A 14,043-nucleotide genomic window follows, 5' to 3' on the forward strand; every position below is an offset into this window, starting at 1 on the left:
TGAGTGCTTTCTACCAGACTCCCAAGTTAATGCTGGTCCCCAGGCGCAGGGCACTCTCGTATTGGGATATTACTTTCCAATGGGTCGCCTCTGGTGGCTCCCTCCTCCTATTGTTTATCTTCCGATATCAGTCCGATATTCCCACTCTGCTTTACCTGCCCACTGGCGTCTTCTACTCCGGTAGAGATCCAGACGTGTATAATTCTGATCTCAGACTCATTTCATGGGTGATCGGTGTTCTTTGGAAGGTAATCAGCTCACTTTAGGGTACAGGTTGAAAGGGCGCCTCCTCCTACTTCCCCGCCATCTTGTCTCCCCCCCTAATCTTGGCATTTTAACAGTTGACCTCTCCCCAAATTAAGATGATTTGGGGAAAGTAAAAAATGAAATCAACCATGACCCTCCCACTTCACACTTTCCATTCTGCTAACCACACCTTTGTTATCTTTTTGTAAGAGTGGTCCTCACAACAATATGACACGAACTTGGTGGGAATGGAGTGGAGCTCCTTTGGCAAGTTCTGAAAAAAATGTCCAGAGTGTACTAAACAGCTGTGTAAATTTGGACAAGGCACTATACCTCTCTCAGTCAGAATTTTCTCATTTGTAAAATGAAGGGATTGGATTAAGTGAACTTGAAGAGCCCTTCCAGTTCTGATGTTATAATGAGTCTGTGAAATCCTAGCTCGAAACTCTAACAGGTGGTACTCTTGGCGTTTAGTATGTTGGCATCACAGCAAAAAACAAACAAACAAACAAACAAACAAAAACCCCCCAAACCATTCTTATTTAATTTCCTTATATTAGAAACTTGATAAAGCCATACAGAGTAGTGGGTATCTTATGAATTGTTAAAGCACACTTGACAAAAACATTATATCAAAGGTGGTTCTTTTTAATTTCTGCGGCTGTGACATACTCTGGCTCAGAACAGAAATTTAATGTATTGAGTTTAGTTGCTGCCTAAGACCAGAGTATTGAGTTAACATCATTAGATGCTTAGGGAAAATAAATGTCATCTAATCAGAAATCTCCCCTCTCTAGGGAGATTTGAAGAGTAGTGGGCTCTGGCTACATAATGCCAAAACATCCCATGGCAAGATTGAAAATGGAGTCACTAAGCTGCTTAGGTTACTTGTCAACCTCCCCAAAATTAAAATGACTGGCCAATGACTGGCCTCACTGGTCTTTCCCATGGAAAGGACTGGTTCTTTCAGCTTAGAGTGAGCTCAATCTGCAATTCTTGTGAAGGAAAGGGGGGAAAGTCTATAAAATCGCAAGGGGGGGGGATGTTTGGAGTTTGTGGGCTGAAGGGCCGAGAAGGCTGGAGAGGGACATGATTGGAGATGGACGTGATTGGAGAGGAATATGAGTTTGAGACAATTGGTACTTGAAGTGGCCACTGAAAACTCAGAGATGGGAGAGAGGCACATCATTTCCCAGAGTCACTTGGTCCTTGGTACTTCAGCTAACAGAGCACAAAAGATGCCCTCTCTTTGCTGCCTGCCTCCTTCTCTCGGCCCACCACGGCTACACGACTTTCTGATGAGTGTCTGATGAGTTTCTGTAATAGACGGTGATTATTTGCAGGAGAGTGACTCTCTGTTCCTTCCTTTTCTCTGTGTTTTGATTGTTTAAGATTTTTTTTTCCAGAAAGAAAGACGTGCAAAGAACCCAACCACCCCAAAACAAAGGATTCTTTGAACTCCTCCTTTCTACCGACTCTGAACCAGATTGCCTCGCCTTTCTATAAAGCTCTTCAGTGCTTTGTAAAACTAATGATGATAATGATAATAATTAGCTCTAATACTTTCATGGTGCTTCATGCTTTTTGAAGCACTTTCACATATATTATCTCATTTGATTTTCAAAACTACTCTATAAGCGGGTAATGCACAAACCATTATCTGGCTAGACAGATGAGGACACGGAGCATGAAGAGGTTAAATTATTTACCCAAGATCATCTGGCTAATTAATGACAGAATCTGCACTGCACCCCAGGTCTCTGGATTGGGAGTCCAGTTGTCTTTCTACTAGAGTGTGTAGCATGGTTATTTTCACAGGTGTGCCTGCTTTAAGACATCACCACACATATGAAACAGATAAGTTAGGGGGTGAAGCTTTACTTCGCCAAAAGATTCATGTGCTTTACCCAAGAATTCATTATAGGGTGCTTTTAATTTTCACCACAGGGCAGCAGCTCCCACAGTGATAAAGGACATACTTGTGGGCAGACAATTAGAAACACATTAATTGTTTGTTTACAAACCAGTGGACTCACTGAGACTAACAGACAGTGTTACTGGTGCTTAAAGCTACAGTGACATCGCAGACTTGCTTACAGTAACTTGACAAAGCATTTTGATTCAGTGGTTGTTTTCCACACTCTGGCACAGGCTCTAATACATTCCATAGGGTGGCCATTAAGGGGTTGTGGAAAAAGCGAAGCTAAACTGTAGCTGTCAGCACCCTCAAGACAAAACAGAACAAAACAACCACACAGACTAAGTCCAAGGTATCCTTCAGGTTCTTAAGTTGCCTGGTCGACTCAACTGAGATGACCTACCTGGCAGGGTGGGTAGACATCAAAAACTTCTGTGTCTAGTAATTGATTTATAGGAAATAATTACATTTGCTGCAAATTAATGCGCATGTTTGAAGAGAATCAGGTTTAAATTGTGTGTGTGTAATGCACAGACAAGAGACCAATTCAGTAAAAGAAAAAAAAAAACCCTAGTCAGCCCACTTGTTTGGAATCATGTAGACAAAGCAACCAACTGATTGAATTTTTCCACTTTTCAACCTGTTGCTTTGGCAACGCATAGATGCTACTTTACAAGACAAGTGATCTTTGGACAGAAATCTGGGCCTGCAGCCAGGGACCAAGGATTGGAGTGCCAGCTCTGCCTCAGGCTAGGGAATTGCACAATTTGCTTAATTTTTTTGGTTTCCTGAATGTGTTTTTGTGCCTATAAAATAGAGATGAATGCTTCTTGGCCTGGGTATTATTAGAATATGTACTGTGGCATAGGAGAAAGGGTGGTGAGTTCTTTATGAGTATTGCAAGGTGTTGTTTTGAATGTGCTCTTGATGTGGGATCACCATTTTTTGGGGGAGGGGTCACCATTTTATGAGTCTGACTTACTGTCTCCATGCAGCAGCCTCATCCTTCCCTTTTGGTGTCTCTTCAATAGCATCTTCATTTTTCTCTTTTGGTCTTTGTAATTCTGTGAGTGGTGAGAATCAGGGCTGCTGTTTCTCTTTGCTGTGGGTATGAGGGTAAAGATTTATGTGTGGTTAGTCTCCCCATTATCTTGTATATTTTAAAACTTCCATCACAGGGCAAATTTATCCTGGGTTCACAAAATGCCCAGCTCCCTGTGACCCTCTGATTTTACACTTGTTTCAGGTGTCATATAAATAAAATCCAGTTGATTAAAGGACCCAATAGAATTCTACTGACTTTGAAGGATGTGACGTTTATCAATCCCCACTTTGGCAGTAAGGTAAGGAGCAACCCCCTCCCTTGCTGTTCAATATGGTACTCACAAGCTACTGGTGCTACAGAGCACTTAACATGGGCCAAGTCTGGGGGCACCTGGATGGCTCCGTCGTTTAAGGGTCTGTCTCTTGATGTCGCTTCAGGTGATGATCTCAGGGTGGTGAGGCTGAGCCCCATTTCGGGCACTGCACTCTGTGTGGAGTCTGCCTGAGGTTCTCTCTCTCCCCCAACTCATGCTCTCTCAGTCTCTCTCAATATCTCATTCACATCAATCAGTCGATCTTTGAAAAAAAGCACATGGTGAGTCTAAATTGAGACGTGCTCTAAACGTAAAATATACCCTGGATTTAGAAGATTTAGTGCAAAAACATGTAAAATAGCTCATTAAATTAAAAAGATTAATTACATGTCAAAATGATGATACTTTGGATGTTGTGGGTTAAATAAAGCATATCTTCTGCCAGATCAGCTCTCACTTCTGCCCTTAGAGATTCTATGTTGCCACTAATGGTCTTCTCCAACGTAGACATTGCCTGGGTAATTTTTACCCTGAATTCCCTTTCCAACATACTGTTTATGTCCATATCCAATAGTTCTGTGGCAGAGGGCACAGTCCCTGAATTTTTCTCTGTTGGGTGTTCCTCCTCCTAGTCATTTTGGTGAGAAGCGGTTGATGGGATGTAGAGCTGAGTATATCAACCATGATCCAGGCAAGGTACACACACCTCTCCATGAATGATCTCCTGCCCCGGTAGAGATCTAGAAGTGTATAATCTTACATCTCAGGCTGATTTCATGGGTGTTCAGAGTATTCTGGTAGATATTTAGCTCAATTCAGGGGACCAGTTGAAACAGGGTCTCCTTCTTCTCTGCAATCTTGCTCCTCCCCTCTGAAAAAAACATATTAAGATTATTCTTACCTGCTTCTTATGTTTTTTTTTTTTAACATGACTATTAGAAAGATTAAAAATACATATGTGACTCAGGTTACAGTTCTAGTGGAAGGTGCTGTCTTAGAACAGTTTTGTGAAGGCCACGCAGTGCACTTTGAGCAACAATGTAGCTCTGACTTCATATAGCCCTTCAGTATATCTGAACTCCATGTTTGAGTGCTTATTCCTCAAGGGCAGAGATCCATTTTCTTTTAATGTTAGCCCATAGCTCCCAACCTTGTGCTGATAGTGTAATAGGTGCTTGCAAAAGTTTGGTGAATGAATCAATGAGTGAAAATCAGTTGAATGTCCCTGCGGGGTGGCGTGCAGTTCTGTTCTGATGGTTATTGTGTAACAACTGGTGCTCTTCACTGAATGCCTGTTCTGACCCTGGATTAGGCTTTGTGAGAGATGCCTTCAAGGAAATTATAGTTAAGTCAGAGATGCAAACTATACCACACAAGGGATCTGATAGCTGCCATATTGCATAAAAGACACTAGAAATATGGTGAGCGTCAGAGGAGATGTATCAGTGGAAGAGGGGTATTTTTTTAAGAGACTCAGCACTAAAGCTGGGTCTTAAACAAGGACAGATAGGATTTGTCTAGGTCACAGGTCACAAACTGGTAACCACTTTTGTTTGACCCTTATAGTTATAAAAAATAGTGGCCAGAACTTTGAAATTGGGAGATTGCACATAAAGACCTGGATTTCTGGGTATTTTAATTTTCTTTTTTTTTTAATGATTTTAAAAATTTATTTGACAGAGAGAGAGAGAGTACAAGCAGGGAGAGTAGCAGGCAGAGGGAGAAGCAGAGCCAAAGGCAGATGCTTATCTGACTGAGCCACCCACACTCCCCTCTGGGTGTTTTATAAAGGCTGGAAGATCTGTCAGCCTTGGGTATTTTCATGGCAATTGTTCAGGGCTCAGTAGTAGTTACCCTTTTCGGAAGAAACATGCTCTCTGCATTTTGACCCACTTGCCATCACTCTCTGCTATCTTACATTCGGTCTATGTGACCAATTTGTATTTTCCTTCCTGACCCCAGGAGGCAGAGAAAACAGCATAAACAAAATCTTGGAAAAAAAGAAAGCATGAGGGGGCGCCTGGGTGGCTCAGTGGTTAAGCTGCTGCCTTCGGCTCAGGTCATGATCTCAGGGTCCTGGGATCGAGTCCCGCATCGGGCTCTCTGCTCAGCAGGGAGCCTGCTTCCTCCTCTCTCTCTCTGCCTGCCTCTCTGCCTACTTGTGATTTCTCTCTGTCAAATAAATAAATAAAATCTTAAAAAAAAAAAAGAAAGAAAGCATGAGGAAGAGTTTTGTCAACTGTAGTAGTAACGGGAGAGGTTGTCTCTTTGTGCCTAGTGTATGTGGCCAAAATGAAGACATTTGCTTGTCCAAATTCTAGTATAGTGGTAGCAGGATATAAGGAGAGAATGCAAAGCACATCCTATTTGTCCCCATGTGACATTTACTTTTACTAAACCAGTATACCAGGTTTGAGAATTCAGGATCTCTGTGACCAAACTGATCATTTGTGTAAACGTGGCCGAGAAAGGTATACTTGAACTAGTTGGTTGGGTGATGATGGGATTACATGGCAATACTCTGTGCAGTTGGAGTCAGATGAAATGTTCAGCTGTTTAGCTTAATTCTCAGTTACAACCCTAACTCTGATTTGTTTTAGTCATCTATTTTTTTTTTGTAAGGTTGATATCATGTTCCTGGAAATGTACTGCTAAATGCCAAAATTATCATTGTGGCTGAAAGGTACATTCCACCCTCATTCCATAAAGATGTACTGATGTTAGTCTCTATTTTTGAAGCCACTAGAGGACCCTGGAACTCACTCAGGGTGATAGAATTTGTCTGGATTTGTCATACCTCATATGCCTCCTATGAAATTTCTGATCTTCATCAGAAGAGGCAGATACTGGAGTGCAAGCTCTGATAGATAACCTGATACTGAGAAAACAAGTAGTTACTTCTATGACAAGATATTATCCAGAAATGGGTAATCTGTAGTAAAAGCAGGTGATTAGAAGTCATCGTTCTAAATGTAGCAATCTTTACTAAAGTGGTCAAGAGCAATAAATCTGTTTTTAAAAATCCCACTTCTGGGATGGTATTCAGTTCATGCCCATTGCCTCGAAGTTTTGGCTCTCAAGTGTCAAAGCAACAAACACAAATCGATTTCGGGCTGAATTAACTCTCTCTTTGCAGAGGCCTTGCAATAGTCCAGTGAAGTGTGGAAAAGCTCCCTCTACCCTTCTCTCTTTCCAACTGAGACACAAAACATGTTTGGGTTTTGTACAGCGTTGCAAGAAATCACCAAAGATAACAGGATAGGGCTACTTTCAGATGAACAAAGTACCCAAGTTTTTAAAATCTTGCTCACGATGACAGATCCTTTCGTTCACTTGTGCATACATTTTGGTGTAGTGAGAGAGGAAAAAACCACAACCAATAATCACTTTTCACTGCATAAGTGAGAAAAATGAAGAGCAACAGGGACTGATAGCCTTATAGGGAATGTTTATTTTATTTTATTTTTTTACTATTTTGGCCCTGGTGGAAAAGGATGGCATTATTCTAAACATAGTTCTTGAACTCCAGATCCTTTTTGGCATTTGGCTTGTATCAGTTTCTGATAAGAAAAGGTAGGGGAAGTGTACATTTTCCAAATCGCTGTGTGGTCACAAACTTGCAGCTGGCTGTGTCTAATCAGTCAAGAAGCCAAGCCAAGAATTCCATCCAAATGGAATGTCTGAAAGTATAAACTCTTGGTGAATATAGAATTAATCCAGTCTAGAAAAATTGGCAGGTCAATAGAAGTCAGGTCAGGAAAGGAAGTTTTTAGAAGAAAGTAAAGCTGAAGCCCAAATGTATGTGGATTTTGGCAGATTCTCTTGCTCTCTCCTGTGCCCCTTCATGCAGAGGTCTATGTCTCAATATACAGATCTAAGTGCTCCTGCTGAGATATGAAAATAAGGAATGAAAGAGAAGTAGATTCCTCCCTGGCCTCGCTCTGTTGAGGAGAGTTCAGGTTGATGCAAGGGTTATGTGAAGAGTCAAGTTTTACATCTTGTCTGAATTGTGAGCTGTTGGGATCTCAACACATTAGGAGCTGGGTATAGTTTACTAGTGCCTTGGAACTTCGTGATAGTCTTGTCTTGATAGAATGAACTTAACTCAGGGCTAAATCGACTAGTTATCTTTAGTTTATCAAAGACCATTAAGAGCAGAGTATGTGAAAGTACTTAAGATTTATTTTTATTCGCAAGCAAGAGTGAAACAGAGTGTGGTGCATTCAAAAAAACACAAGACTGGGAATGGTAACTTCCATGTTCCTCTTCCAGTGCCAATAGCCCTCACTAGGTCTATATTTCCTTGTTGTAAAATGAGGGTGTTAGAGTTGAAGGGTGTGGGGGCTAGCCTACACAATAATAGCTCTGAATCACTGTAATTTCAAGAAAGGCACATTTGGAGACCTGGAGAAGAATATGAGGAACACGTTGATTTATGATTTTTTACATATGAAATAAGTCTGCTGGTTTAGTTGAAGATAAAGCTGGTCGATTTTAAAGGTTACTACAGATTACAGATAACTCTTCCTCTTGTCGTTCAATGGTGCACTTCCTGGTCCTCTTTTACCAGACTTATGTGTACAAGTTAACAAATCAAGGAATAAGGAACTGGGTCTGTTTAAGCATCAGACTCATAAATCATGGGCAGACGATCTACTCACTCTCTACTGTCTTATTGCTTTCTGGGATACCTTCTGCCATTAATCTTGCCTGCACAAGGAAGGCTGCCATTCAAGATGGCATAACAAAATGAGCCAGGCGTGAGAGCCAGAAGAGTGGGATTATGTGCTAGTTCTGCTATTGATTTTTTCCAAAATGATAGATGCTTGTGTTCTTATTTTTGTCTATAGAGTGAGGATCCCAGATTAAATTATGACTGGTGTTCTTCTCTGCCCCCCCCCCAAATTTCTGATTCCTTTTTAAAACATTCTTTAATTTATTCATTTGAGAGAGAAAGAGAGTCTGTGAGAGAGGGAGAAGTGTGGTGCAGAAGGAGAGGGAGAAGCAGACCCCAACTTGATCCCATGACCCTGGAGTCATGACCTGAGCCAAAGGGAGATGCTTCACTGACTGAGCCACCCAAGCATCCCCCAAATTAGAGATCAAATCCTTTCTAGGAGATGGAGGTACCTACGAACATTTACCTTTCTTTCATGGTATACAGAGGTGAAGCATGATAACAAACCTAGCCTTAAAAAAGTTGTGCTGGGGGATGGGCAAATTAACCTCATGTTTACAAAGTTCAACTCATATAGTTACTATCTGAGGGAAAAAAAAACAGAAAAAAGAAAGCCAGATGAGCACAGTATCTATACCAAGTTCATTGCTTTGTCCTAAATCATGGGAGGTTTTTTTTAATTATTTTTTTTTAGTTTTTTATAAACATATATTTTTATCCCCAGGGGTACAGGTCTGTGAATTGCCAGGTTTACACACTTCACAGCACTCACCAAAGCACATACCTTCCCCAATGTCCATAACCCCACCCCGCTTCTCCCAACCCCCCTTCCTCCAGCAACCCTCAGTTTGTTTTGTGAGATTAAGAGTCACTTATGGTTTGTCTCCCTCCCAATCCCATCTTGTTTCATTGATTCTTCTCCTACCCACTTAAGCCCCCACGTTGCATCACCACTTCCTCATATCAGGGAGATCATATGAGAGTTGTCTTTTTCCGCTTGACTTATTTCACTAAGCATGATACGCTCTAGTTCCATCCATGTTGTCGCAAATGGCAAGATTTCATTTCTTTTGATGGCTGCATAGTATTCCATTGTGTATATATACCACATCTTCTTGGTCCATTCATCTGTTGATGGACATCTTTGGCTATTGTGGACATTGCTGCTATAAACATTCGGGTGCACGTGCCCCTTCGGATCACTACGTTTGTATCTTTAGGGTAAATACTCAGTAGTGCAATTGCTGGGTCATAGGACAGTTCTATTTTCAACATTTTGAGGAACCTCCATGCTGTTTTCCAGAGTGGCTGCACCAGCTTGCATTCCCACCAGCAGTGTAGGAGGGTTCCCCTTTCTCCGCATCCTCGCCAGCATCTGTCATTTCCTGACTTGTTGATTTTAGCCATTCTGACTGGTGTGAGGTGATATCTCATTGTGGTTTTGATATGGAGCACTTTTTCATGTGTCTCTTGGCCATCTGGATGTCTTCTTTGCAGAAATGTCTGTTCATGTCCTCTGCCCATTTCTTGATTGGATTATTTGTTCTTTGGGTGTTGAGTTTGCTAAGTTCTTTATAGATTTTGGACACTAGTCCTTTATCTGATATGTTGTTTGCAAATATCTTCTCCCATTCTGTCAGTTGTCTTTTGATTTTGTTAACTGTTTCCTTTGCAGTGCAAAAGATTTTGATCTTGATGAAATCCCAATAGTTCATTTTTGCCCTTGCTTCCCTTGCCTTTGGCGATGTTCCTAGGAAGATGTTGCTGCGGCTGAGGTCGAAGAGGTTGCTGCCTGTGTTCTCCTCAAGGATTTTGATGGATTCCTTTCGCACATTGAGGTCCTTCATCCATTTTGAGTCTATTTTTGTGTGTGGTGTAAGGAAATGGTCCAATTTCATTTTTCTGCATGTGGCTGTCCAATTGTCCCAACACCATTTATTGAAGAAGCTGTCTTTTTTCCATTGGACATTCTTTCCAGCTTTGTCGAAGATTAGTTGACCATAGAGTTGAGCGTCTATTTCTGGGCTCTCTATTCTGTTCCATTGATCTATGTGTCTGTTTTTGTGCCAGTACCATACTGTCTTGATGATGACAGCTTTGTAATAGAGCTTGAAGTCCGGAATTGTGATGCCACCAACTTTGGCTTTCTTTTTCAATATCCCTTTGGCTATTCGAGGTCTTTTCTGGTTCCATATAAATTTTAGGATTATTTGTTCTATTTCTTTGAAAACGATGGATGGTACTTTGATAGGAATTGCATTAAATGTGTAGATTGCTTTAGGTAGCATAGACATTTTCACAATATTTATTCTTTCATCCAGGAGCATGGAACATTTTTCCATTTCTTTGTGTCTTCCTCAATTTCTTTCATGAGTACTTTATAGTTTTCTGAGTATAGATTCTTAGCCTCTTTGGTTAGGTTTATTCCTAGGTATCTTATGGTTTGGGGTGCAATTGTAAATGGGATTGACTCCTTAATTTCTCTTTCTTCTGTCTTGTTGTTGGTGTAGAGAAATGCAACTGATTTCTGTGCATTGATTTTATATCCTGACACTTTATTGAATTCCTGTACAAGTTCTAGCAGTTTTGGAGTGGAGTCTTTTGGGTTTTCCACATATAGTATCATATCATCTGCGAAGAGTGATAATTTGACTTCTTCTTTGCCGATTTGGATGTCTTTAATTTCCTTTTGTTGTCTGATTGCTGAGGCCAGGACTTCTAGTACTATGTTGAAAAGCAGTGATGATAATGGACATCCCTGCCGTGTTCCTGACCTTAGCGGAAAAGCTTTCAGTTTTTCTCCATTGAGAATGATATTTGCAGTGGGTTTTTCATAGATGGCTTTGATGATATTGAGGTATGTGCCCTCTATCCCTACACTTTGAAGAGTTTTGATCAGGAAGGGATGCTGTACTTTGTCAAATGCTTTTTCAGCATCTATTGAGAGTATCATATGGTTCTTGTTCTTTCTTTTATTGATGTGTTGTATCACATTGACTGTAAATCATGGGAGTTTTATTTATAACCTTGTTTTCCTAATCCTTTCACAGAGAGGAAGTTTTACCAGTGTAAGCTTCCAGATCACCTCAGAAGTCCAAAGTGGAAGGTTTCCAAGGTTCCCCTTTTCCTCAGGGAGTCTAACTCCAGCTACCTATGAAAACTCCAACATATCCATTTATGAGGTAGGCTATCCAACAGCTATCTTATCTTCTGCCTTCTTGGTTTTTAAAATGAGACAGCGATTTAGGACTTAGTCTTTGGGTAAAAATATTGAGGCTTTTGGAAAATCTTTCCAGTTTATTGTTCGCTATCCACTCATGGACTTGTTTCGCTAATCTTTTGAACAATGATTTTCCTCAGCAACAGATCTACTTATTTATGATTTCATTAATCTTTCAAATCCATCTATTTTTTGTGCATGTGAAAAAAATAGTCTGGGGGTGCTTGGGTGGCTCAGTCAGTTAAGCATCTGCCTTTGGCTTGGGTCGTGATCCCAGGATCCTGGGATAGAACCCCATATCAGGCTCCCTGCTCAGTGGGGAGCCTGCTTCTTCCTCTCCAGCTCCGCCTTGCTTGTGTTCCCTCTCTCACTATCTCTCTCTGTCATAAATAATTAAAAAAAAATTAAAATCCTAAAAAAAAGTCGGGAGATCCATGCAGTTTATCATGTCATTTATTCTAGAAGATAGAGTATAATAATAGAAGAAATGACTTCCTGACTTCCTGAGACACCTGTTTGTGATGGAATGTCTAGAAATATGTTTGTGTAAAGTTTTGGGCAAACCCTTCCCTTCAAATTCTAGTTGTTCTTCCTATACCTGTTATCCTCTGATATTACTGAAATCTTTTAAAAATCATTTCTTTTTTTTCCTCAGCCTGTGCTCTCTATTGGAGTAACAGGTGACCTGCTGTGTAAAATGGAAGTTTCTGTCTTTCAAGTTTAAGAGGCCACTCCTGGCCCCTTGTTCTTAGATACTGGAATTTGGCAACCAGAACAAATCTTGCAACAGCTGGAGAGATGAACTGTTTCTTCTCAGCAGGAAAGAGTTAAGCAGGGGGTAAGAGGGAAACTAGTCCCTCCTAAGTGATGCCTTCCCAGTGTGCTTTCCTTGTTTTGTTTGAAGATACTCCCAAAAGCAGCAAACACTTTCATCTTCAATAGTAACTACAAAGAAAGTCCAAAACTGGACAGAATGAGTTTTTTGACTGTCGAACGTATTGAATTTTCCAAGTGAGTGTTCTCCTCCATTGGCCAAATAATTGCCAGATGCTTAAAACGCCAAGATTGGCATGATATATATTTGCTCAGTGTACCTGAGGGCTCTGACTTAAATTTGTAGCAGGAAACCTCCGGATCTTGCCTTGAAGCTCATTGACTCAAAGAGGAGATTTGCTTCAAGTGTAAACTTGCGGTTTTGGGGAATTGACAGCTCTACTCTCTCAAAGACCAAAACCAAGATAATCACATAACTTTTAAATGTCAAATGCAGTGGACTGATGGCTTTAATGAGTATAAGGACACTGCTAAGATTCTGAAATAAATTTCAGTAATCTAGGGTGGTCTCTTGGGTTTTTATCTGTAAAATGAGGGGTTGAACCAAATTTTTAATCATGGATACTCGTTGGAATCTCCATGGAAACCTGAAAAACATATCTGTGCGTAGCTTCTGCCACTAGTAACTATGATTGGTTGGTATGGGGTGGGCTCAGGCATTGGAATTTTTTTCAAGATTCCCTATGTGTGTAGCCAGGGCTGGGGATAGATGGATTAAGAGATCTTGAAGGCTTCTTCTGGCTCAGATATGCTATATGACTCTCTGACGCTATGGAAGAATTTATGTATCGAGTTGTGGTATGTTTTGTTTGGTGGAGACAGAGGTTATAGTGTAGAATTGAGAAAGGGAAAAAATAAACATCTGTACATAACTGGCCTATAAGAATCTGTCAGATATTTCCACCTCTTGGAAGGAGGCAGAGAGTTGAATTAGTTCCCATAATGACTATGGTTCAGTCAGAGCATGAGGATTTCTCAACAGTGGAGGCCAAAGGGAGCCTTTATCTGCACAAAAGAAGGGTGTTAGTGAGAATAATACCACACTATGAAGTCGAGATTGGGCTGATGGCACGGTGTGAAGGAATACCACAGAAGAGGAAAACTGCCTGGCTAGGGCTGAAGAGAACTGTAGGAAGGAGTGTAAGTTAATTGAATCAACAGATCAAACAAAGAGGTTCAATTTGCTTTCTGAAACTGTCTTCTGTTGGGAATGTTTTAAAGAAGATCCGTTATCTTGATTCTGTGTGAAATAAATCAGTTTTTCATAAGAATTGTCACTGGAAGATCTGCAAGTTCCAGCCAATGGGCCTGGAGGAGCAGATGACTAATAGCAAAGGACAGGCTTCCCCAAAGGACAGGAACTTCTATCAGTGATTCCCACTTTGATTGCACACAGAGATGCGTCCCTACCTTAGCAACCACACCAGAAAATCCACCCTTCTTTCATAGATCCTCTTTGAGAGAGGATAGGAAAGCCAGGTGAGCAGATCGCTGGGAAGAGAAAACTCCCCAGATATGGTGGGAACATGGCACTGTCTGCTCTGATAGCCACAGTCTAGGGGAGAGGGTGAGGTGGGCATGAATGCAACCCTGATAGGCTCAGCAAGAGCCCACTGAACTCACCCTCCCTCTTAATCTCTGACTCCTTCTGCCTCTCAAACTCTCTCTTCTGCCTCTCAAACTCTCTCTATGTTTCCTTCTTTGTCTCCTTTCTCTCACCCCTTTCCCTGAACAGCCTCCCCATCATCTTCCTTTCCCAGAGCCTTTTTTCTTCTATTTTCTCACCTTC

At 41.1% G+C, this 14,043-nt stretch overlaps 1 protein-coding gene across 1 annotated transcript in view; it reads left to right on the plus strand.

The window, feature by feature from the left end:
- The window catches only part of GUCY2F (guanylate cyclase 2F, retinal), a gene marked incomplete at both ends in the record, with an annotated part of 98,105 nt that overhangs the window by 31,820 nt on the left and 52,242 nt on the right, over window positions 1-14,043 (plus strand). Inside the window, 2 exon segments of the mRNA XM_082716510.1 lie at window positions 3,411-3,507; window positions 11,251-11,382. Of these exon segments, the coding sequence (XP_082572636.1) occupies window positions 3,411-3,507; window positions 11,251-11,382 (229 nt within the window).

The sequence above is a fragment of the Mustela nivalis genome (assembly GCF_964662115.1).
Source record: "Mustela nivalis genome assembly, chromosome: X".
NCBI classification, from domain to species: Eukaryota; Metazoa; Chordata; class Mammalia; order Carnivora; family Mustelidae; genus Mustela; species Mustela nivalis.